At 45.6% G+C, this 26,485-nt stretch overlaps 1 protein-coding gene across 2 annotated transcripts; it reads left to right on the top strand.

The window, feature by feature from the left end:
* The first annotated feature begins 1,272 nt into the window (after window positions 1–1,272).
* CLN3 (CLN3 lysosomal/endosomal transmembrane protein, battenin) lies at window positions 1,273–12,812 on the top strand. Of its 2 annotated transcripts, XM_055409777.2 has the most exons (15): window positions 1,273–1,390; window positions 1,560–1,638; window positions 3,213–3,309; window positions 4,632–4,703; window positions 5,096–5,175; window positions 5,285–5,370; window positions 6,222–6,294; window positions 6,383–6,526; window positions 7,480–7,592; window positions 8,566–8,612; window positions 8,692–8,760; window positions 8,855–8,910; window positions 9,048–9,141; window positions 12,186–12,326; window positions 12,434–12,812. In XM_055409777.2, the coding sequence occupies exons 1-15, from the start codon at window positions 1,345–1,347 to the stop codon at window positions 12,551–12,553; spliced, it is 1,317 nt and encodes a 438-aa protein (XP_055265752.1). In that variant the 5' UTR covers window positions 1,273–1,344; the 3' UTR covers window positions 12,554–12,812. The 2 variants fall into 2 exon arrangements, with proteins under 2 accessions (XP_055265752.1, XP_088689410.1); XM_088833284.1 differs by lacking the exon at window positions 6,383–6,526.
* Window positions 12,813–26,485: the final 13,673 nt, after the last annotated feature.

Raw genomic sequence — 26,485 nt, forward strand, 5'->3', positions numbered from 1 at the left:
TGTATGACATGTTGCTGAATTTCTAGAGCCCAGTATGGGCAGTAGGATTTTCATTGGTTGAGGGATCTGGGAAGCATACCAAAGAGGGTACATTTCAAAAAGCAAGTCTGAGGGCCTGGTGGGGAGAAAGAGCTGGGAGAGGTGGGCACTGTTGGAAGCCCACAAGAGAGATTAGCAGGGGAAGGACATGATGAAGAAAATGCAGGATGCTGCTCTACCGCCTAGAGGAAGGTAAGAGAATAATTGCTCCTTATTTGGGACTACGTGAAATGACTTTAATCTACACCTCTTCCTCTATTCCCTCCCGGAGCCTCACTTTCCAAAGTTTCAATGAGAAGAACTAGATGAGAACGCAGACTCAGAATCTCAGGCCTTAAAATCATTTGGTCTAAGCACCCTTAATGCAGGCAGGAATCTGCAGCCAGCTCAGCCAGCAACCCTGCCCCTGGTGCTCTATTTCTTAAGGCCGAGTTTCTAAAGTCACCGTTAGGTCTGATGTTGTACGATTATCAGTAGCTTTCCTTTTTTGTTTTCTCATCTGTAAAACCAGGGTTGAACCACCTTGGTTCTAACATAAATTAAGAAAAGAGTTCTCTTAACTCTTGGATACTGCCAAGATTCATGAAATCTTTTTAGGTGGGTGCTACCTTTACTTACAGTTTCTAAAGCAATCTAAAGGCAACCGATAGGAATAAGAATGATGTGAAGCGGCTGCCTTTGTTGTCAGCCAGAAACAGTCTGGGGTAGCTCTGTGGCCATATTTGTTTCTGGCAGTTGCAGGCCGTGAGAGAAGCTGAAGCCGTTGGTAGCCATGACTAGTGCTGGCACTACGTTCAAGGCCTTGGGCGCTGCTACCTAACATCATGGCTCTTCTTGCTTGTCCTATCCACACCAGTTTTAAACCGATGGTTCCAGGGCTCTCCCAGCCTCTATCTCTCCTACGGCCCGAAGCTGGGAAGGTCTAAAACGAAGGCAGAGAGAAAACCCGGAAGTGGTGAGGACCTGGAAGCACGTGATGAGGGACCCACCGGTGCTGTCACGTGACTGTCTGTTTAAGGGTGCGGGTGCGAAATGTTCAGCTGCTCTTAAAGGTACAGGCTGCAGGGCCCCCAGCTTTAGAGGGGGCGGGGGCAGAGTCCGACAGCTGGGCGTGCGAGGGCTGGAGATGGAGCCTCGGGTTAGGGTCGTGGCTCACCGGGCGTGAGTGCCGCGAAGGACTCGGGGTTGGGACGGCAACGGGGCGTTGATCCCTCCTACCTGTCTCAGACACTCATCCGTCCCATTGGAGCCAACTTTGAACTCTCGCTGACTTCGGACTCCCGGGAAGGACCAGAACTTGACGCCATGGGAGGCTGTGCGGGCTCCCCGCCGCGCCTTTCGGATTCCGAGGGTGAGAATAGCCGCCGACCCTCACGGGATTGACTTCCTCTGGCCTCGCGACGCACCTGACAGGCTCGGGCGCTGGTCGGCCCCGGGAGAATATCCGTGGGACCATCGTTCGCCTGAGCCTGGGGTGGGGTCATGCCCTCTTTTTCTCCCCCTTTTTCTCCCCCTTTCAGGGGAGGAGACAGAGCCGGCGCCTCGGCCTCCGCTGCAAGACAGTCAGGGCGCCCATTGGAAGAACGCGGTGGGCTTCTGGTGAGTGGCCTGAATAAGTAAAAAGCGGGTGGGAAGAGGGGAGCAACGAGAGGAAAGAGGAAAGAAAGAGTTGAGCTTCAGAAAAGGAGCTGAATTCACAAAATATTTTTGTTGTTTGTTGTTTTAGTCGCTAAGTCGAGATTTTTTTGCAAGCCAGTGAATCGTAACCTACCAGGCAGGCTCCTTTGCCAGCAGGATTTTCCAGCAAGAATGCTGGAGTGATTTGCCATTTGCTTTTCCAGGGGATCTTTCCCGCCCAGGAATGGAACCCACATTACCTGCCTTGGCAGGCAGATTCTTTACCACTGAGCCATCAGGGAAGTTTTTTTTTTTTTGCCCTGAGGTCCACTGTAAATTTTCCACATTTCACTCATTCAGTTTCACCTTTCGGTCAGTTCCGCATATCACCTGGAGGGTTATTTTCTTCTTGTTTTTACTGCAATCAACTCAGCCTTTAAATTTGTAAATACTTGTATTTTAAAAAAGAAAACTGTAAGTCACTATTCTGAATGGAAAACCAGTATTTTCTTAATGCAGTTTTTAATAAATGCATCACTAACTTTAAAAAGTCATCTGTCTACCTCCTGAAATCATTTAAACACTGAGCCTTGGGAAATAATTTTAGCACTAACTTAAACATCAAGGGGGCTTCCCAGGTGGCTCAGCAGTACAGAATCCACCTGCCAAGCAGGAGAACCAGGTTCGATCCCTGGGTCGGGAAGATGCCCTGGAGAAGGAAATGGCAACCCACCCCAGTATCCTTACCTGGAAAATCCCATGGACAGAGGAGCCTGGCGGGCTACAGTCCATGGCATCGCAAAGAGTCCATCACGACTTGGTGATGTTTACAACAACAGCAACAAGCATCAAGGACTTGGGTAGCAGATTGGGTTGGAAGTGAGGCTTCTCTCTCTGAGCCTCAGTTTCTCAGCAGTAAAATGGGAGGAGCAGCAGTACCACTTCTTAGGCTTGTGAAAAGGACACATGAAATTCTATTGCTGTGCCCTGTTCCCTACCCATCTCTGACAGCAGCTGTGGGAGATGAAAGTAAGTGAACATGATCCTTCATAGATCATAAAGGGTATTATCTTGTTTTGATCTCTACATCACTCTGTGAAATAGTCAGCAGGGAAATTTGTACCCCCATTTTACACATGACTCGACTGAGGCCACTCAAGTAGGAAGTGGCAGACTTGGGACCTGAACATAGTCCTTTGGGTTTCGAGCCCCCAGGATCTTTCTACTGTACCACCATTGGAGACAGTGGATCCGTGGATGAGAAATGCCCCAGGAACTGAGTCATGGTGGGAACTTGGAGGAGAGAATCATCAAGGATGACTTCCTTCTCTTCCTGGGAGAGGTCTCGGAGATAGATGTGAACCTAAGTTTGTCATCCTGAGGCCTGTATTTCAAACCCTCCCACTACATGGGGATGTGGTCTGAAGACAGGAAAAAGAAGGCATGGGAATGGGGGAGGTTTGGTGCTGGGACAGTGGACAGATTGTAGTCCTAGATAGAGGTTATGATCTATTCTCATTTGTCAATTGTGGGGGGATCTGTCCTGCTCACTCTAGGCTCTTGGGCCTCTGCAACAACTTCTCTTACGTGGTGATGCTCAGCGCTGCCCACGACATCCTTAGTCACCAGAGAACACCTGGGAATCAGAGCCATGTAAGTGACCCTCTCTACCACCACCACCAGTCGCTGTGGGAAGTTGAGGGACTCACCTTGGGCAGAGAGCCACTTGAAACACTCATGGAATGGGGTGGCTAGGGGGTGGGGCAAGATGGCTAAAGTTCCCAGACCTTAGAGCAGTAAGGGCCTTTAAGAATCAATTGGTATGGGCTTCCCTGGTGGCTCTGTGGTAAAAAAACTGCCTGCCAGTGCAGGAGACAAGGGTTCAGTCCCTGATCGGAGAAGAGCCCACATGCCGCAGAGCAAATAAGCCCATGCTGCTGCTGCTGCTGCTAAGTCGCTTCAGTCGTGTCCGACTCTGTGTGACCCCATAGATGGCAGCCGACCAGGCTTCGCCATCCCTGGGACTCTCCAGGCAAGCACACTGGAGTGGGTTGCCATTTCCTTTTCCAAAATAAGCCCATGAGCCACAGCTATTGAGCCTGTGCTCTGGAGCCCAGGAGCCGCAACTATTGAGCCTGTGGGCTGCCACTCCTGAACCTGAGTGCCCTAGAGCTCCTGCTCTGCAACCAGAGGGGCTCCCACAGTGAGAAGCCTGCCCACTGCAACTGGAGAGTAGCCCCCACTTGCCACAACTAGAGGAAAGACTGTACAACAATGAAGACCCAGCACAGCCAAAAATAAATAAAATTTAAAGTTTTTTTTAGAAAAGAATCAATTGGTTCTTACAAACCAATTGCAAACTCAAATGTTGGCTGGATGGGACTATGGTCTAAAGCATGGTTTTTTAACCCCAGCATTATTGTTGACGTTTTGGGCTGGATAATTCTTTGTTGGGTGACCTTCCTATGCATCATGCGATGTTTAACAGCACATCTGGCCTCTACCCACTGGACACTAATAGAATGTCCCTCACCCTCCAGGTGATGACAACCAACAATGTCTCCAGACATGGCCAAATGTTCCCTGGAGGGTATAATCACCTTTGGTTGAGAACCTCTTAGCTATCATGAACTGGAGGAGGCAGGCCTAAGAGGAGCAGCTACCACCTTGCAGGTCCAACAGGGAATTTGGTCCAAGATCAAATTTTTCTGGAAATCTAGGTTTTTAAAATGAAAGTTCCCGAGTGTGTTACCCAAATAAAGTTTACAGGGTCTTCTTTGGCATGTCGACCATTAATCTGAGACTCCCGTGGAAACCTCCCCCTCCCCGTTGTGCCGTAGAGAAAGTGAGGTCTTAAGAGGTCAGGGCTGACCCAAAGACATCCTTCAGGTCAGAGCAGAGCTGGGAATGGAACCAGGCCTTGTTTGTCTGCCCTCCTGCCTCCCTGGGTGAAAAACTTTCTTCTCTCCCATCAGGTGGACCCAGACCCAACGCCCACCTCCCACAATAGCTCATCTCGATTTGACTGCAACCCTGTCTCCACAGCAGTGAGTACCCATCTGGTCCTCCCCTTCCTCTTCTTCTGGGTCCATAGATCCCACCCACTCAGAACCCAGCACCCATGATTCTAATCATTAAGTCTGCTATCTACTGAGCACTTCCTGTGTGCAGCAGGAATTAGCTTATTGAATCCATATAACAGTACTGTGAGTTAGGCTCTATAATTATCTCTATTTTCTAAATAAACTGAAACTCAGAGAATGGGAATACTGAACACATAGCTCAGGAGCAGCCGAGCTGGGACTGGGATCCAGACCTGTGTGATGTCAGAGCCTGTGTTTGTGGCCCGTCTAACCAGGTTTCTGTCTTTCCCTGGCCACTGGGTTGGGAGGCTTATCCCTGGGAAGGTCTGGGGTCTCATTCGTTTCTCCAATTCCAGGCGGTGCTTCTGGCCGACATCCTTCCCACCCTCGTCATCAAATTGCTGGCTCCTCTTGGCCTTCATCTGCTGCCCTACAGGTCTGGGTGTGGGTGGTGGGCGGAAAGCGGGGTCTGTGAGTGGGGAGGTGGGGAGGGCTGGGGAGCTGAGAATGGTCGCTGACCATCCCCGTCTCCCGCCTCCCTTCAGCCCCCGGGTGCTCACCAGTGGGATCTGTGCTGCAGGAAGCTTCCTCCTAGTTGCCTTTTCCCATTCAGTGCCGACCAGCCTGTGTGGTGAGTGGGAGGTTTCGTGTCAAGTGGGGGTTTCAAAGGATCACAACAGACAGGGTAGTCTCCCCAACTTTCCAGAGGAGAGAGATCATTTTTTGTAACCCTCAGACACCTGCTAAGACTGTCATGGTAGGAGACGGGCGATGAAGTCAATCTGGAGGAATAGGTATGGGAGATGGGAGAAAATGGACAGAATAGATGGAGACCGAGATGAGCAGTCACCAAGAGTTTGTGATGGAGGTGGAGGAGGCATCAAGGACAGGGAATTCTTGGGAATTCCCAGGCGGTCCAGTGGTTAGAACTCAGCGCTTTCATTGCTGTGGCCCAGGTGGGAAAACTGGTTGGGGAACTAAGATCCTGCAAGCTGCGCATCCAGCCAAAACAAACAAGAAGAATGAGTTCTCGCTGTTGGTTTGATAGCTGGGTGGGTGGAGGGTGCCATTCCCCATGAGGGGACATACAAGGAAGGGGCTTGGTTCTACTTCACATCTGGAGGCCAGCCTATGCAAAGGAGCTGTTTTTATTTATTTGAATTTTGGCTGCATTGGGTCTTCCTTGCAGCATGAGGGCTTTCTCTAGCTTGTGGCATATGAGGTCTTCTCTAGCTGTGGCTCAGTGTTCTCTTGTTGCGGAGCATGAAGTTAGTTGCCCGGCATCATGTGGGATCTTAGTTCCCCGACCAGAGATTGAACCCACGTCCCCTACATTGGAAGGTGGATTCTTAACCACTGGATCACCAGGGAAGTCCCAGGAGATCTCTTTTCTGCATCCGCACAGAGAGGATACCTGCTTAGGGGATTGGGGCTGTCGGGGAAAGGCTTGGTGTGGCCACTGCCATGCTTGTCCTCCCCCAGGTGTGGTCTTGGCTAGCATCTCTTCAGGTCTGGGGGAAGTCACCTTCCTCTCACTCACTGCTTTCTACCCCAGGTAAGCAGGCAGAGCAGGGAGTGAGGGGAGGGAGGGGTCCCGCTGCTGGCTTTGGTCCTGCCTAGTGCTACTGTGTTCTCCTTCTCAGGGCCGTGATCTCCTACTGGTCCTCAGGTACTGGGGGAGCAGGGCTGCTAGGGGCACTGTCTTACCTGGGCCTCACCCAGGCTGGCCTCTCTCCCCAGCACACCCTGCTGTCCATGCTGGGTATCCCCGCCCTGCTGCTGGCCAGGTAAGCAGCCCTGGGCTGGGAGGAAGAGGGATTCGAAGAGCGAGAACTTGACCATGATCCCCATCTTCAGATCCCTACAGCCAAGTGGGAGGATGTGGGTTCTGGTCTCTGACAGGCCTGGGTTTGAATTCTGGAGGGTGCTCCTTGTTAGCTGTGTTATATGGGGCAAGTTACTTTTCGTCTCTGACCCTCAGTTTTCCCATAGGTGGACTCTGTTCATTTTGTGTGTATTTTCATGTGTGTTAGGAAAACATTTTCATTGGTCAGTCAAACCTGTGATTTCACGGAAGATTGCTTAGGACCAGGCCATGTAGAAAAAGGGAATCAATTGAATGGGAAATACTGAGTAAAAAATATGATAGACAGGAGGGATATGGACATGGCAAATACCATGAAGGCAAAATATAAGCGACCGAACTTTGGGAAGTTCTGGTCTAGTACAGGATGAGCACATCATAAATGGAAGCTGGAGCAATTATTGGGACTTCCCTGGTGGCTCTGTGCTAAAGAATCCACCTGCCAATGCAGGAAATGCGGGTTTGATCCCTGGGTGAGGAAGATCCCCTGGAGAAGGAAATGGCAACCCACTCCAGTATTCTTGCCTGAGAAATCCCATGACAGAGGAGCCTGGCGGGCTACAGTCCATGGCATCACAAAGAGTCTGAGACGACTTAGTGACTAAACAACAAGAGTGATTATTAGAAAAATAACAAGAAGGCAGAGCTGACAGTCTTGTGAGCCGAGAGTCAAAACGAGGGCCCATAGATTAGAAACAACAAGGATATATGTTTCAGCTCCAGAGGAAGAAGCATTTTTGCACAGTTGGAGGCTCTCTGGCCGGGTTTGAGGTGTCTTGGAGGAGAGGAGGAATAATGGGAGCTATCCTGGGAGGGAGCCGCCTTTCCAGCCCAACAGAGGCTCTTCTATCTTCTCTTCATTCTGTCCATTTCTAGCTATTTCTTGTTGCTCACGTCTCCTGGGCCACAGGATCCTGGAGGGGAAGAGGATTCAGACACAGCAGCTCGGCAGCCCCTGATCAACAGTGAGGCCTCAGAGTCGAAGCCAGGTAGGAGACTCAGGAGCCCCTCAGAGCGGTGGTCACTTTCCCTCTCTGGGTTTCAGTCTTTTCCTTTCTACTGTGGGCAGTTTGGAGGGGATATGGATGGGCATGTCGGTTATGATGAGAGCCAATCACATTCATCTCTTTAAGAAACACTCAACTTTGGGACTTCATTGGCAGTCCAGTGGTTCAGACTCTGCTCTTCCAATGCAAGGGGCATGGGTTCGTCCTTGGTCAGGGAACTAAGTTTCCATATGCCGTGCAGTATGGCCAAAAAAAAAAATTTATCAGATACTACATGTTGTGTCATTTGTAAACAAATAACCAGATCAGAAACTCATTTTCACATGTTGTTGATAAGTGTTGGAAGAGCGTAACAGAGTGGTGTGCTTGGAAATGACATGGTGGAAAGGAGAGGGGTTCTACTTAAAGAAGGTGCTCATCGAAGGCCTTTTTGAGGACATCTCATTGGGCTGAAATATGAAAGACAAGGAGTCAGCTCTACATACATTGGGGTGAATAGGTTCCAGGCAGAGGGACCAGCAAGTGTTAAGACCCTGTGGTAGGAATGAGCTTGGGTGTTCAAAGAAACGGAAGGAGGGGCCCAGTGTGGCTGGGGGCAGGGCCCTGTATACCACCATCAAGCTGTAAGCTATACAGGGACCTCCCTGATAGTCCAGTGGTTAAGACTCTGCCTTCCAATGCAAGGGCCACGGGTTCAGTTCCTGGTCAGGGAATTAAGATCCCATGCTGAATTGTGTGGCAGGAAAAAAAAAAAAAAGGCTATACAGGAGTCATGAAAAAGTCTTTTATCTGCTTTCAGTTCAGTTCAGTTCAGTCACTCAAATCATGGTAATGTCCATATTGCCTGTGTGTATTCACATTGTAGTGTTGGCTGGTTGATTCCTGCATACCAGCACCCCTTTTTCTGAGTCAAGGTGCTGACCTCACCTGCCCTTCTCTCCCTGCTGCCCTGCAGGCTCTGGCTCACCCCTCTCCCTTCAGGAAAGGTGGACTGTGTTTAAGGTACGGATGATAGCTGTGGCGTGTCCCCTGCGGCCAGCGTTCATCACCCGCCTCCCGCTCATGTCTCCTGACTTTCCAGGGCCTGTTGCACTACATCGTCCCTTTGGTGCTGGTTTACTTTGCTGAGTATTTCATCAACCAGGGACTTGTAAGTGAGGGCTGCCAGGAGGGGTGTGGGAACAGTGATGGAGGAGGGGACCCACACGGCCTTGTCCATCTCCCCTGTCTGCTCTTGACTGCAGTTTGAACTCCTCTTCTTCCGGAACACGTTCCTGACTCATGCTCAGCAGTACCGCTGGTGAGAAGTGTGGGGGTGGGTGGCAGGACCGGCAGGGGGCTGGGGGCGCCCCTTGATGATAAGGACTGGGGTTGGGAGGGGCTGCCCTGCCGAGGAGGCACCAGAAGGGCTTCCTCCTTCTCCGTGCCCCATTGAAGGTACCAGATGCTGTACCAGGCTGGCGTCTTTGCCTCCCGCTCCTCCCTCCGCTGCTGTCGCATCCGCCACACATGGGTCCTGGCCTTGCTGCAGGTACTGAGCCCCTGGCCCTCACTTTCCTCCTCCCTTGGCTCCCAGCTTCCCCAGGTTCTGTCATTTCCCTCCCTCAGCAGGGGTTATTAATCGCATCTCATCATGTTCTAATCATGGGGAATGGAGGCCAGCAGGAGTCTGTGTAAGATGCATGGCCTCAGGTGCCCAGCAAACCCTGGTGCAGATCGCAGCTTCTATACTCAGTAGCTGTGTGATTTAGGGCAGGTCTCTGAACTAATCTTGAACCTCAGTTTCCTCATCTGTAAACTGGGCATGGTTTTAAGAAGTGGAAATGTGAAGCATGAAAGAGCGAGATTGTGTATCATGTCTTAATCAGTTGGATGACTATTTACCCAAGCCTCATGCAAAAAGACAAACTTTCAGAGAATGTTTCTAACAATCAGAAACCGTCCTGTTCTTTTATCCTGGATGGTTAATTACACAGAACCAGTGACTTTGTGAGTAAAGCAGGTTATTTATCTCAAGACTGGTGAGCAAATTCATGGCAAAGGTCATGTAAGTAATTAAGATTTAAATGACCAAAAACACCTTTCCGTACAACAATTTTAATGAAAGGAGTTTAATGTAACCAGCAATCATGTTTCATCGTCATGCAATTAAAGCCACTGAAAGTTACTAATAAACCTTCAACTATTCTTTTTAGAAGAAAACATGATTTTAAACACTCATATCTTTTAATTTGTTTCTAAATGTCAGAGTTCTTGGTCAAACAAAAATAAGTCCTTATTGTGTGCTCAGCCATTCAGTCATATCCAACTGTTTGTGATCCCATGGACTGTAGCCTGCCAGTTTGTGCTGTCCAGGGGATTTTTTTCTAGGCAAGAGTACTGGAGTGAGTTGCCATTTCCTTCTCCAGGGGATCTTCCAAAACCCAGTGATTAAATCCACATCTCCTGCTTGGCAGAAGGATTCTTTACCACTGAGCCATCAGGGAAGCCCAAAACAAGTGGTTGGCAACCTCCAATTATTTTAATATCCCTCTGGACCATGCTCTTAGGAACAGAAAGAAAGAAAGTGCTCAGTCGTGCCTGCCAGAGTCTTCCGTCCATGGAATTTTCCAGGCAAGGATACTGGAGTGGGTTGCCATTTCCTTCTCCAGGAGATCTTCCCTACGTAGGGATTGAACCTGGGTCTCTGCAGGCAGACTGTTTACCATCTGAGCCACCAGGGAAGCCCAGAAGAGCATATAAAAAGGTGACCTTTAAAATAAATCTCATAAAGGTCCATCTAGTCAATGTTTTGGTTTTTCCAGTAGTCATTTATGGATGTGAGAGTTGGACTATAAAGAAAGCTGAGCACTAAAGAATTGATGCTTTTGAACTGTGGTGTTGGAGAAGACTCTTGAGAGTCCCTTGGACTGCAAGGAGATCCAACCAGTCCATCCTAAAGGAAATCAGTCCTGAATATTCATTGGAAGAACTGATGCTGAAGCTGAAGCTCCAGTGCTTTGGCCACCTGATGCGAATAACTGATTCACTGGAAAAGACCCTGATGCTGGGAAAGATTGAAGGCTGGAGGAGAAGGATAAGACAGAGGATGAGATGGTTGGATGGCATCACTGATGCAATGGACATGTGTTTGAGTAGGCTCCAGGAGTTGGTGATGGACAGGGGAGCCTGGTGTGCTGCAGTCCATGGGTTCTCAAAGAGTTGGACACGACTGAGTGGCTGAACTTACAGGAAAGTCCTTTGCCCTTTTTAATAATTTTAACTCACTTCTATGATAACAAGGTACAGCATTAGAATGGATTATACTTTAATGTTAAGTCAACTGCATGCAAATATCCTCTCAGTTTCTTCCTTATTTATTTGAACTACTGCCAGCCCAGGGCTTTGTACTTGCCAAGTTCCAAATTGTATCAGTTCTTAACTCAGGATTCTTCATTAGATGCCACTGAAATGGGTCACTTATGATTTTCGCTATAATTTTAAGCAAGACCGCTTCATAGAATTAGCAGTGTATAATCATTTGATTCCATTACAGAAAGCACCTGGTCCTGGTGTGCCAGGTGATTGTGTCTGCAGTATTTCTAGGGTGATCTTGGTATTACCAGGGTGTGTTCTTTTAGATGCAGATCTCTGAGCCCACCTCTGGCTTCCTGAATTAGAACCTCTGAGGGCAAGGCCTGTGTAGGTAACAGGTGATCTGCGTGTATTGGCTTGGCCAAAAAGTTCGTTCAGGTTTCCCCATACCATCATAGGGGAAACCTCGAATGAACTTTTTGGCCAACCCAATACATTAAGCATGTGAACCACTGGGGTGGCCTACAGACTGGGGAGGCAAACTTATGTCCCACTGGGTCAGTAGGATGCCCTGAAGGACTAGGGCATGGAGGAAGGGACCTACACCCTTGGGTGGGGTCAGCAAGCCTTCCTAAAAGGCAAGGGAACATCTAAGCCCCAGTTTCTCAATCTCAGCTTTATTGGCATTTTGGGCCTGTATGATTCTTTGTTGTTAGGCTGCCCTGGGAGCCATAGGATGTTAAGCAGCGTCCCTGGCCTCTGCTCACTCCAGGTCCGTAGCACCCTCCCTCCCCAGGTATAACAACCAGGAACATCTCTGGATGTTGCTGCATGTCCCATCGGCGGCAGAGTCAGGCCCAGTTGAGAACCTGTGGTCTCACTTAGCCTCTGGTTGGTAAAATCGAGGGGAGGGTAGACCTCTCCACTCAGCGAGCCTTTGGGAGGAGGAATGAGATCATGGGAGTGAGAGTGGCCTTGATCCAAGCTGAGCCGTGAACAGTGGTGACTAGGAGAGCCCAAGTCGGGGACCGCAGGCTAGCATCCCAGATGGTGGGAGTGACACGGGCACAGGGTCCAGGCTGCTGGGAAGCGGTAGGGAGAAGGCCTCCCCCAGATCCCAGGGTCCGGTAGGCCAGCTGCGTGTTGGAATTTGGTCTCCGCCTGTCAGCCCTCACCTTCATCAGCATTCTCCTGGAACCGGGACCACTGGACGGGACAGCACCTCCCTTCTTGCCCTGCTCTGGTCCCAGGTTCACCTCTTCCCTCTCCCTGCACCCACAGTGCCTCAACCTGGCATTCCTGCTGGTGGACGTGTGGCTGAGCTTCCTGCCGAGCATCTACCTCGTCTTCCTGATCATTGTGTTTGAGGGGCTCCTAGGGGGTGCGGCCTACGTGAACACCTTTCACAACATTGCCCTGGAGGTCAGCACCAGCCGGGCGAGGGCTGTGGGTGGGCGGCCTCTCTGGGAAAAGTCCCAAGCAGGGGTGTTGAGGACTGAAGCCTCACTTTTGCTTCCCACCCTCCCCAGACCAGCGATGAGCACCGGGAATTTGCCATGGCAACCGCCTGTATCTCTGACACCTTGGGGATCTCGCTCTCAGGGCTCCTGGCCCTGCCTCTGCATGACTTCCTCTGCCAACTCTCCTGACATTCTGACTCCTTGGGACATAGGACATGCTGACCTGGGCCTCTACTGATAGGTGGGCAGGTTGCACTGAGCCCATGCCCACCCAGATCCCATCTATGAGGTCTGTCCCCAGCCTTCCATACATGGCTGGGTGTAGAAAAGTGCTGAGGCCCCATTCCCCTTGGCTGGAGGGGCAGCAATTTTTCTACCACTACCAAACTGGTTTCGGGGAATTTCTCGCCATTAGGCCCTTGGAATAAATGCCTATTTTATCAATTGACTCTTGTGCCATTTTTCTCTCTGAAAACATTTCCTGGGACTTCCTTGGTAGTCCAGTGGTTAAGACTTCACCTTCCAATGCAAGGGTTGGGGGTTCGATCCCCAGTCGGGGAGGTAAGATCCCACAAGCCTGTTAGGCAAAAAACTAAAACATAAAACAGAAGCAATACTGTAACAAATTCAATAAAGTCTTTAAAAAACAAAAACAACATTTTCTTCTGTTTATAAAAATATTAAGTTCACTATGGAATATATACAGGAGAGTGTAAAGGAAGAACTTCAGCAAATCGTCTAGTCTTTGAGGCTTTATTTGTTAATTTCTTTATTCATTCACTCATTCATTCCCTGTGCGGGACAACCTATATACCTTTTTTTCTGCCAACAGGTAAGTTTCCAAACCTACCGAGGCTGAAAGAACCTGCATAATGAGTACTATTGTATGCACCACCTGGCTTCTACAATGAATGTTTTTGCTGTTTGCTTTGTCGTGTAGCCAACCTTCCATGCACATCTAACCTTTCCTTAGTTCAACTTATTTTTGTGATGTATTTCAAAGAGGGTGACTACAAAACACCTCCTTCTAAGTGCTTCAACATGCACAGTTTTATGTAGAATCCAGTCTTGTTTACAGTCCTTTTTCAAGGTATTATTTATATACAGTAAAATGCACAAATCTGTTATATATTTTCAAAGTAACTGAGGTTGACTTTGCAGTATTTCCCACACTTCATTATTACTATTTCTACTATATTTGCTATACCTGTGCATAACAATATTTTATTAAGATATTTCATTAAAGCAATTAACTTTTAATAAAATTTGGTTATTTTAAAGGGAAACAATGTTACTATTAAAATCATGAGTTTGGAATGCTAGTTATATATATATTTTCAAGAACGTGTTAAAATATATAGCTATTGGAATGTAAAATGAACATTCAGGTACCCTCTGAGACCCCATCTCTGTCAGTGATATTTTTGACCCACATTCAGGGAAAATGCGGACTCGGTGGTTGACAGCGTGGGCTGGAGGTAGAGAAACCTGGTTTTGGGGTCCCAAATCTGCTATCCAATACTTCTAAAATCTTATGCAAATCTCTTCATCTCTCTGAACCTCAATCTCTTGATCTGTCAAATGTTAATGAGACCAACAGATCATAAGGTGATTGTGGAAATTACATGAGCCCCTGGGAAAGCATGGCACTCAGTTAATGTTAGCTTAGATCATGTTGTGGTATGACTCTACCTTTCATCTTGTCTTATTTCAGTGGTTCTCAAACTTTACTGTGCACCATGTTCAGTTGCTAAGTCACTGTCGGACTCTTTGCGACCCCATGGACTGCAGCACGCCAGGCCTCTCTGTCCCTCACTGTCTCCCGGAGTTTGCCCAAGTTCATGTCCATTGAGTCGGTGATACTATCCAATTATCTCATCCTGTGCTGACCTCTTCTCCTTTTGCCTTCAATCTTTCCCAGCATCAGGGTCTTTCCCAATGAGTGTGCACCATAAGGCTTGTTGAAATACAGATGTCTGAATTCATATCCAAAATATGTAAAGAAATAATACAATCTAATAGCAAAAATAAAAGATAATCCAATTTAGAGTGGGCAAAGGAACTGAATAGATATTTCTCTAAAGAAATGTGAAAGGTTGACAGGTCAACAGGTACTTGATGCTCAACATCACTAGTCATGGGAGCTCCCTGGTGGCCTAGTGGTTAGGATTCCTGGCTTTTAGTGCTGTGGCCTGAGTTCAGACCCTGGTCAGGGAACTGAAATCCCACAAGCCGAGTAGGGTGGCCAAAACAAAACAAAAAACCACTAGTCATTAGGGGAATGCAAATCAAAACCACAGTAACGCGTCACTTCACACCTCTTAGAATAGCCATCCTTGAAAAGACCAGAGATAAACGCTGGCAAGGATGAATAGTAAAAAGAGCCCTTGGGCATTGGTGGGATTGTGAATTTGTGCAGCCGCTATGGAAAACGGTAAGAAGATCCTCAAAAAATTGAACTACCATATGATGCAGCAATTCCTCTTCTGGGAATATATCTAATGGAAATGAAAGCACTAATTTGAAAAGATACCTGGGCTTCCCTGGTGACTCAGTGGATAAGAATTTGCCTGCCAATGCAGGGGATACGGGTTTGATCTCTGGTCCGGAAAGATTCCACATGATGTGGAGCAACTAAGCCTGAGCACCACAACTACTGAACCCACTCATCCTAGAGCCGGTGCACCTCGAGGAGGAGTGGCCTGGCTTACTACAACTAAAGAAAGCAAGGAAGACGGAGCGCAACCAAAAAAAAAAAAAGATAAATAAACACCCCTATGTTCATAGCAGCATTATTTACAATAGCCAAGACATGGAAACAACCTAAGTATCCACTGATGGATAAGTGGATGAAGAAGTTGTGGCAAAAAAAAATAAACACACACACACATGAATTCTACCATTTACAGTTACATGGATGAAGCTGGAAGGCATTATGCTAGGTGAATAAGATTGATACCAAAAGACAAATACTGTAGGATTTCATTTACATGTGGAATTTAAAAAAACAACAACTTTTTTTCTTTTGTCTGCGCTTTGTGGCTTGTGGGATCTTAGTTCCCCAACCAGGATTAAACCTGAACCACATCAATGAAAGGGCTAATTTATGATCCATGAACATGGGATGTCCTTCATTTATTTATTAATGAAAATGTTAGTTGTTCAGTCGTGTTTGACTCTTTGCAACCCCATGGAGAGTGGCCCGCCAGGCTCCTCTGTCCATGGAATGCTCCAGGCAAAAATACTGGAATGGGTTGCCATTTCCTTCTCCAGGGGATCTTCTCAACCCAGCGAATGAACCCAGGTCTCCTGCATTGCAGGCAGATTCTTTACAGTCTGAGCCACCAGGGAGGCCTGATCTTCTTTATTTTTTTCAACAATATTTTGTTGCTTTCATCATACACATTTTGTATCTCTTTTGTTAAATTTATGCCTAGGGATTTCCCTGGTGGTCTAGTGGTAAAGAGTCTGCCTGCCAGTGCAGGGGACACAGGTTTGATCCCTGGTCTGGGAACTAGAATCCCACATGCTGCAGGCCAGCTAAGTGTGCCCGCTGCAGTGAAGACCCAGCACAGCAAAAAAAAAAAAGATAAATATTTGCCTGAACATTTTACTGTTTTTGGTGCTTTTGTACATGGAATTACTGTCCTAATTTCCTTTCTGGGTTTTTCATTGCAAGTGTCTAAAAATACAATTGATTTTTGTCCATTGATCTTTTTACCCTCTAACCCTGCTGAATTTGTTATTAGCTCAAATAGGTTTTTGTAGATTCCTTAGGATTTTCTATATACAAGATTATGTTCTCTGCAAACCTTCCTAATCTGGATGCCTTTTGTTTCACTTTCTGGTCTAACTGCACTGGCTAGAACCTTTAGAATGAATAGAAATGAAAACAGTGGACATTCGTGTATTGTTCCTGATCTTAGGGGAAAGTTTTCAGTCTTTCTTCATTAAGTATGATATTAGATCTGGATTTGTTTATGGATGTCTTTTATTATATTGAGGAAGTTCCCTTCTATGCCTACTCTGTTAGGTGTTTTGATAATGAAGGTGTGAAAAATGTTGTCAAATGCTTTTTTTCCCATTTATTGAGATGATCATGTGGTTTTTAATTAAAACTGACTTGGTGAGACTTCCCTGGTGATCCAGTGGCTACGACTCCGTGCCAGCAATGCAGGGGGCCTGGGTTCAATCCCTGATCAGGGAACTGGATCCCACAACTAAGAGTTTGCCATAACTAAAGGTCCCATGTGCCACAACTTAGACCCTCTGCAGCCAGATAAAAATAACTAAAGGAAAACAAACCTGACTTTGCATTTCTGAGAAAATCCCACTTGGTTATGGTTTATGTGTCAGATTTTCTAGTAATTTGCTGAGGACTTTTATGCCTATATTCATGAGAGAAATTGGTCTGTAATTTCCTTTTCTTGTGTCATTTTTGTTTGGTTTTAATATTCAGGCAATGTTGGCCTTAGAGTATGAGTTGAGAAGTATTCCCTCTTCTGTTTTGAAGGAAGAGTTTGTGAGGAACTGGTGTTAATTCTTTAAATATTTGTAGTTAGGGAGTGAAACCATGTGGTTCCAGGCTTTTCTCTGTGGGTAATTTTTGCTTTTTTGTTATTTTTCTGTCTCTAATGTTCTGTCATGTCCAATTTTTTGTGACCCCATAGACAGCAGCATTCCAGGCTTCCTTGTCCTTTACTGTCTCCCAGAGATTTTGCTACATGTGGCTTTTAAGCAGTTGAAATGTGGTTAGTATGACTGAGAAACTGAAATTTTAATTTCATGTAATATTAATGAGTTAAGTTAAATATAATAAAGCACAGATGGGTGTTCTTATAGAACAGGTCTTGAACAGTGCTAGTCAGTGGGGTGGTACTGCCCCCTATGGTCATTTTGGTAGTTTGTGAGATTTTGAATCTTAATGTAAATGGGGCAGAGAGCCTTCTAGAGGCTGAGGGCCAAGCCATCCTACTGTATACAGCATGGTCCTGTGTGAAGAGTAATTTTCCTGTGCCTGAGGGACTTTTCAGTGCCCCCCTCAAGACATCTAGCTCCATGTAAACCCAGAGTATATCTTGCTTCAGTTCAGTTCAGTTCAGTTCAGTCGCTCAGTCGTGTCCGACTCTTTGTGAATCACAGCACGCCAGGCCTCCCTATCCATCACCAACTCCAGGAGCTCACCCAAACTCACGTTCATCGAGTCGGTGATGCCATCCAGCCATCTCATTCTCTGTCGTCCCCGTCTCCTCCCACCCCCAATCCCTCCTAGCATCAGAGTCTTTTCCAGTGAGTCAACTTGTCGCATGAGGTGGCCAAAGTATTGGAGTTTCATCTTTAGCATCAGTCCTTCCAATGAACACCCAGGATTGATCTCCTTTAGAATGGACTGGTTGGATCTCCTTGCAGTCCAAGGGACTCTCAAGAGTCTTCTCCAACACCACAGTTCAAAAGCATCAATTCTTTGGCGATCAGCTTTCTTCACAGTCCAACTCTCACATCCATACATGACCACGGGTAAAACCATAGCCTTGACTAGACGGACCTTTGTTGGCAAAGTAATGTCTCTGCTTTTTAATATGCTATCTAGGTTGGTCATAACTTTCCTTCCAAGGAGTAAGCGTCTTTTAATTTCCTGGCTGCAATCAGCATCTGCAGTGATTTTGGAGCCCAAAAAAATAAAGTCTGACACTGTTTCCACTGTTTCCCCATCTATTTCCCATGAAGTGATGGGACTAGATGCCATGATCTTCGTTTTCTGAATGTTGAGCTTCAAGCCAAACTTTAGCTTTAGTATACTTGAATTTTCCAGGATCTCAAGTATCATGTTCATGGAAGGAAGACTGTATTTTGTTTTGTTTGAACATTTATCAAGAGCTTATTGCTATGTTTGAAAAATCCCCTTAGTAAAGGGAATACCCATTGCCTCATTCACTGTGATTGTAAGTATATATAAAAATGCTAAGCATACATATATATCCTTATTTCAAAATGTCAAACATGAAAGAAGAAATTCAACATTTGTTCATATGATAATTGTCATTTTATAAATCCAAACTGTCACTGCAAATAGGTGCAATTTTCTATTTCTTTATATCTTCTAAGGAACTGTTTCAATATTTACATACTTTAATACATATTTTTAAAAATGTATTTATTTAGTTGTGCTGGGTCTTAATTGTGGCCTGCAAGCTCTTAGTTGCAGCATGTGGGATCTAGCTCCCTGACCAGGGATTGAACACAGGGCCTCTGCATTGGAAGCCCTGAATCATAGCCACTGGACCACCAAGGAAGTCCCCAAATACATATTTTTAATGAAACTTTCCCCCTGTTTTTCCTTTATAAACACACTTAGAGCACAGCTGCTGCTACTGCTGCTAAGTCACTTCAGTCATGTCTGACTCTGTGTGACCCCATAGACGGAAGCCCACCAGGCTCCCCCATCCCTGGGACTCTCCAGGCAAGAACACTGGAGTGGGTTGCCATTTCCTTCTCCAATGTGTGAAAGTGAAAAGTGAAAGTGAAGTCGCTCAGTCGTGTCCAACCCTTAGCGACCCCATGGACTGCAGCCTACCAGGCTCCTCCATCCATGGGATTTTCTAGGCAAGAGTACCGGAGTGGCTTGCCATTAGCAGTATTTACTAAATGTGGATATACACTTACTTATGACTCAGTTACCCGACCCAAGAGGATAGGTATTTATGTCCACAAAAAGACTCATATCAAAATGTTGATAAAAGCTCTATTCATAATAGCCTGAGACTGGAAACAACCCAAATCAACAGGCAAACTAATACATTATGACATAGGCACACAGTTGAAGACTATTCAGCAATCAAAAAAGAAGGAAATTCCGGTTCATGGAACAACATGGATGAATCTTATAGGCTTCTGAAAGCAGCTAGACACAAAAAGAGAACATACTTTCTAATTCTATGTTTACATGAAACTCAAGAAAAGGCAGAACTAATAGATTATGGTAGAAGTCAAAGCAGTTGGTGCACTCAGCTGTATGTGTCTTCATTAATAATAACAATTATTGTCTTTCAGCAATAACAATGAAAAGAACACATTACTGAACACTCAGTTGTTCAGTTGTGTCCAACTCTGAGACCCCATGGACTGTAGCCCACCAGGCTCCTTTGTTCTTGAGGATTCTCCAGGCAAGAATACTGGAGTGGGTTGCCATGCCCTTCTCCAGGGTGGTCTTCCCAAACCAGGGATCGAACCCAGGTCTCCCACATTGCAGGCAGATTCTTTACCATTTGAGCCACCAGGGAAGCCCTTATTGAACACAAACTATTGGAAATTCACTGAGGGGACAACTAACACACACAAAAAGACACTATCCCTAACTTCAAGGAGCTCGGTGGCTATTTGGGAAAATAAAACACACACAAAGTAAAACAGTGTGTGTCAGAAGGCTATATTATCTATACATTTCATAAAACGTTTCAAGATATTTGTTTTAAAAGTGGGGCATTGCATCTGCCAGAGCTGAGACCTCGGTGGCTAGAGTTGAGTGAATAAGCATGGTACCCAGGATCTAGCCCCAGAGAGGAGTCTTAACACCATCCCCTGCCTCTCTTCTCTGCTGCCTCTCAGTCTACCCATCTTCCAAATCATGATGTATTCTACTGTGGTCAATATTAGAAAATAAGAAAATACGTTCAGAAGAGTCTTCTGTGGCCTCTAAGTTAAGGGACCTAGTTTTCAAGACCTCACTCTGTCACTAGCTTACCATTACCTGCCCTTTCAGAGCCTTGGTTTTTCTCATCTGTAAAATGAGGTTAGTAAAAGCAGCTTTTCCTGCCTACCTATAAGTTTGTTATGAGTTTCAAATGCCTTTATGCATTTGAAATTACGATTCAAGTGCCAGTAAAGATTATCATCTTTCTGCTTACTGGTTGCATTATTACAGGCACTGAGAGAGAAGCAATTTACTAAGGGCCATGTGACGCCCACAATGGATGGGAGATTCCAGACTACTCAAAGTTCCTCCAGGGTGTGCTTCTTGTTCTAGAACCATCAAAGACCGCAAAAAAAAAAAAAAAAAAAATCCGGGCATTAATGAAATTCATCCATTAAAAACGTTCATGTTCTGCTTGGCTCCAGTTAAGGAAACTAGTTACACTCAAGGAAGACATTCTTGGGTTTTTTATTCTGCTGCCCTCATTCCCATCCATTTTACTCACAAGACCAAGTTGTGGCAACAACTCAAAAACAGTTAGGATCTAGCTCTAAAACAGCCAACCTCCCAATAGTTCAGATGACTGTGAAAAAATATTTGAGTTAAAATATAGGCTAGCAGTGTGATCCTGGGCGAGTCACTCGGCCTCTTAGGACATCAATATCCTCTTCTCTAAAGTTGGAATGGGGAGTTCCCTGGTGGTCCAGTGGTTAGGGCGCCACTCTTCCACTGCAGGGAGTGTGGGTTCAGTCTCTGGTTGGGGAACTAAGACCCCAAAAGCAATGCAATGTGGAAAAAAAAAAAGTTGGGATGATCACACTTGCCTGGGACTTCTCTGACCATCCAGTTGTTGAGACTTTGCCTTCCAGTTCAGGGGGTGCGGGTTCCATCCCTGGTCGGGGAACTAGAATCCCATATGCCTTGGGGCCAAAAAGCCAAATCACAAAGCAGAAGCAGTATCGTAACAAATTCAGTAAAGACTTTTAAAAAATCTCCTTCTTCAGTCACTAAGGCATGTCCAAGTCTGTGACCCGATGGACTGTAGCCACGAGGCTCCTCTGTCCATGGGGTTCTCCAGGCAAGTATACTGGAGTGGGATGCCATTGCTTCAGTGGTATGACAGTTTGCCATTAAAAAGAATAAGCGGGAGGGAGGGATAAATTTGGAATCTGAAATTAACAGATATAGACTACTGTATATAGAGAAACAACCAGGACCTACCATATAGCACAGGGGTCTATATTCAATGTCTTGTAATAATCTATAGTCGAAAGGAATCTGAAAGACTACATAGTTACATATATAACTGAACCACTTTGCTGGACACCTCAGGTGTAAATCAACTGTAAATCAACTATACTTGAATTAAATAAAAACGAACTTTTAAAAAACAATGAGAGTTCCATAAGCATTAGAATGTGCTGCCAGATATATGAGCAATGAAATAAGATGCAGAAGAGCTCGTAAAGTATGACAGGACTAGTGTAAGAAAAGGGGTGGGGTACACATATATATACACACTCCATCTCTCTCTCTAGGTAGACAGATAGATGATTATAGGTAGACAAATTATCAATAGATCTATCAACCTTTCTCTATACTTAGGCATAGATATGTAAAAGGATATAGATATGCGACCCCATGGACTGTAGCCCACCAGGCTCCTCTGCCCATGGAATTCTCTAGGCAAGAATACTGGAGTGGGTAGCTGTTCCCTTATCCGGGGGATCTTCCCAACCCAGGGGTTGAACCCAGGTCCCCCACATTGCAGATGGATTCTTTACTATCTGAGCCACCTGGGAAGCCCAGATAAATGCATGCTCATGTGTGAAGATTTTATTGATAAGGATATATAAACAGAGACAGATATCCAGCATCACGTGTAGACATCCAAGAGATAGATCTTTATATAATCTTTATACATATACATACACCCATATATCTATATTGTTTTATGTATCTATATCTATGTATATAGAGAGATATCTGGAAGATTATATTGTAAACTGATGTTTATATTTGCTGCCAGGGAAAGAAGCTAAGGAACTGGAAATTGGGGTGAGAAAGAGATTTTTTTCCCTCTGTATATTCTTTTGTAGGGCTTCCCAGGTGGTGCAGTGGTAAAGAATCTGCCTGCCAATGCAGAAAACGGAGAAGACGCGGGTTTAATTCCTGGGTTGGGAAGATCCCCTGGAGTAGGAAGTAGCAACCCACTCCAGAATTCTTGCCTGGAAAAGTCCATGGGTAGAGGAGTCAGGTGGGCTACAGTCCACAGGGCTGCAAAGAGCCGGACATGCCTGAGGCCCTTTTCTTTTGTATCATCTACCTTTTGTAATCATATACAAGTGGTATTTTCAAATAAAGAGAGATGATCCTTAAAAGGGCCTGGAATGGTAGGTGCTTTAAAGAAATTTGTGAATGTCCGGTGAACCTTGTTCATTTAACTAGGATGTCCCAAATGTATTTTTTTTCTTTAAAAATATAAATGAGCCAGAGCAATCTGTGGTATGTGGTATCTTATGAAGTTCTGACAATGCTTAGTGGATTGTGGATACATAGATGTTCATTAAAATAATCTTTGTTCTTATCTCTATGTTTGAAATATTTCACGATAAAAAAAAACTTAAGAAGCGTACTCAGTCATGACAGGAGGGAGATTACGAGAAGGGAGTATGGGGGGGATTCTGATCATCTTCTTTTTCTTGATGTGGGCATACAGGTGTGCTCGCTTCGTGGAAATGCATCAAGCTGTGCGCTTATGATTTGTCACTCATCTGAATCTGTGCTACAGTTCAATAAAAATTCTACTAAAAAAGCCCCCTCCCTGTTAAATTGAAAATTTTCATAATGACTTAGTAAAGGATGAGTAAAAAATAAAGAGTTTGGATATGATTTTTTTTCTTTGTACACGATCAGGGTCTTAGGAGTAACGAGAAACCACTCTAAAATCAGTAGCTTTACTTTAGTCTGAATTTGCATTTCTTCATCTTCACTGACAGTGATCTTCAAATCACTCAGCCTCCTTTACTCTTTCTTCAAGCTCCCTTGGCAATTTCAGTGCATTCCCTTTCTGTTCTGAGAGGTGAAGAGGTTGAGAACTGTGGGGAGAGAGGGAGGGAGAGAAAAAAGAAGAGAGAAAGAGAGACAGAAAGAAAAAGGGAGAAGGTGGAAGAACAGAGGTGACAGGCCAGGATGTGCAGAAAGGCCCTGCCACAGTCTAACCCCAATACACCTTGAATGTGCCTTGAACTGTCCTGTCTCTAGGATTTTGTTCAGGCTGATTCCTCTACTTAAAGCGGCCTCTTCCTTTCCCCAGTTCAGTTCAGTCCCATTCAGTGACTCTGTCATGTCCAAAACCCTTTTGATCCCATAGACTGCAGCACGCCAGGCTTCCCTGTCCATCACGAACTCCAGGAGTTTGCTCAAGCTCATGTCCATCAGTTCGGTGGTGCCATCCAACCATCTCATCCTCTGTCGTCCCCTTCTCTTCCTGCTTTCAATCTTTCCCAGAATCAGGGTCTTTTCCAGTGAGTCAGTTCTTCATATCAGGTGGCCAAAGTATTGGAGCTTCAGCTTCAGCATCAGTTCTTTCAATGAATATTCAGGACTGATTTCCTCTAGGATGGACTGGGTGGATCTCCTTGCAGTCCAAGGGACTCTCAAGAGCCTTCTCCAACACCACAGTTCAAAAGCATCAATTTTTCAGCATTCAGCTTTCTTTATGGGCCAACTCTCACATCCATACATGACTACTAGAAAAGCCATAGCTTTGATTAGATGGACCTTTGTCAGCAAAGTAATGTCTCTGCTTTTTAATATGCTGTCTAGGTTTGTCACAGTTTTTCTTCCAAGGAGCGAGTGTCTTTTAATTTCATAGCTGCAGTCACCATCTTCAGTGATTTTGGAGCCCAAGGAAATAAAGTCTGTCACTGTTTTCATTGTTTCCCCATCTATTTTCCATGAAGTGATGGGACTAGATGGGACTATTTGTTTTTTGAATGTTGAGTTTTAAGCCAACTTTTTCAGTCTCCTCTTTCACTTTCATCAAGAGGCTGTTTAGTTCCTCTTTGCTTTCTGCCATAAGCCTGGTGTCACCTGTGTATCTGAGGTTATTGATATTTCTCCCAGCAGCCTTGATTCCAGTTTGTGCTTCATCCAGTCCAGCATTTCGCCTGATGCACTCTGCATATAAGTTAAATAAACAGGGTGACAATATACAGCCTTGACATACTCCTTTCCCAATTTGGAACCAGTCAGCTGTTTCATGTCCAGTTCTAACTGTTGCTTCTTGACCTGCATACAGATTTCTCAAGAGGCAGGTAAGGTGGTCTCGTATTCCCATCTCTTAAAGAATTTTCCATGTTTTGTTGTGATCCACACAGTCAAAGGTTTTGGCATAGTCAATAAAGCAGAAGTAGATGTTCTTCTGGAACTCTCTTGCTTTTTCCATGATCCAGCGAATGTTGGCAATTTGATCCCTGGTTCCTCTGCCTTTTCTAAATCCAGCTTGATGTCTGGAAGTTCTCAGTTCACGTACTGTTGAAGCCTGGCTTGGAGAATTTTGAGCATTACTTTACTAGCGTGTGAGATGAGTGCAATTGTGCGGTAGTTTGAGCATTCTTTGGCATTGCCTTTCTTTGGGATTGGAAAGAAAACTGACCTTTTCCAGTCCTGTGGTCACTGCTGAGTTTTCCAAATTTGCTGGCATATTGAGTGCAGCACTTTCAAAGCATCATCTTTAGGATTTGAAATAGCTCAACTGGAATTCCATCACCTCCACTAGTTATGCTTTATTTGTAGTTATGCTTCCTAAGGCTCATTTGACTTCACACTCCAACAACACACTGCAACACACTCGAACACTCCAAGATGTCTGGCTCTAGGTGAGTGATCATACCATCGTGACTATCTGGGTTGTGAAGATCTTTTTTGTATAGTTCTGTGTATTCTTGCCACCTCTTCTTAATATCTTCTGCTTCTGTTAGGTCCATATCGTTTCTGTCCTTTATTGTGCCCATCTTTGCATGAAATGTTCCCTTGGTATCTTTAATTTTCTTGAAGAGATCTCTAGTCTTTGCCATTCTATTGTTTTCCTCTCTTTCTTTGCATTGATCACTGAGGAAGGCTTTCTTATCACTCCCTGCTATTCTTTGGAACTCTCCATTCAGTTGGGTGTATCTTTCCTTTTCTTCTTTATCTTTAGCTTCTCTTCTTTTCTCAGCTCTTTGCAAGGCCTCCTCAGACAACCATTTTGCCTTTTTGCATTTCTTTTTCTTGGGGATGGTCTTGATCACTGCCTCCTGTACAATGTCATGAACCTCTGTCCATAGTTCTTCAGGTACTCTATCAGATCTAATCCCTTGAATCTATTTGTCACTTCCACTGTATAATTGTAAGGGATTTGATTTAGGTCATACCCGAATGATCTAGTGACTTTTCTCTACTTTCTTCAATTTAAATCTAAATTTTGCATTAAGGAGTTCATGATCTGAGCCACAGTCAGCTCCCAGTCTTGTCGAATAATCATTGACAGGAGAATGTTGGATCCCGCCTTTCCCTGCTGCTACTACTATGTCACTTCAGTCGTGTCCGACTCTGTGCGACCCCATAGACGGCAGCCCACCAGGCTCCCCTGTCCCTGGGATTTTCCAGGCAAGAACACTGAAGTGGGTTGCAATTTCCTTCTCCAATGCATGAAAGTGAAAAGTGAAAGTGAAGTCACTCAGTCGTGTCCAACTCTTAGCGACCCCATGGACTGCAGCCTACCAGGCTCCTCCATCCATGGGATTTTCCAGGCAAGAGTACTGGAGTGGGTTGCCATTGCCTTCTCCAAGAATATTAGCTAATAATTATTTTATGCTTATGTTGTACAAGGCACTGTCCTGAATGCTTCACACATACTGTCACTTAATTCTCAAAATACCTTATGTTTTCAGTCGTGTCAGACTCTTTGCGACCCCATGGAACCCACCAGGCTCCTCTGTCCATAGAATTTTCCAGGTAAGGATACTGGAGTGCGTTACCATTTACTCTTAGGGCTTCCCAGGTGGCGCTAGTGGTAAAGAACTTTACTGCCAATCAGGAGACTCCGGTTCAAATCGTGGGTTGAGAAGATCCCCTGGAGGAAGGCATGGCAACCCACTCCAGTATTCTTGCCCGGAGAACCCCTGAGACAGAGGAGCCTGATGAACTACAGTCCGTAGGGTTGCAAATAGTCTGAGGTGACTGAAGCGACTTAGCATGTGCAGGCACTCCTGGGAACACTGTATGAAGTAGGTTCTATTATGGTCCTTAGTTGGGGCGATTGAACCACAGAGAGGTTAGGAAATCTGCCTAGATTCACACACTAATAAGTGACAGAGCTGGGATTAGAATAACAAAGTCCAATCTGAAGTTTGCTCTAAGCCTGGCTCTAAAATCTTGTAGCTTGA

Source organism: Moschus berezovskii, chromosome 27 (genome assembly GCF_049115385.1).
Source record: "Moschus berezovskii isolate FMDL1 chromosome 27, NW_MosBer_1.0, whole genome shotgun sequence".
NCBI lineage: Eukaryota > Metazoa > Chordata > Mammalia > Artiodactyla > Moschidae > Moschus > Moschus berezovskii.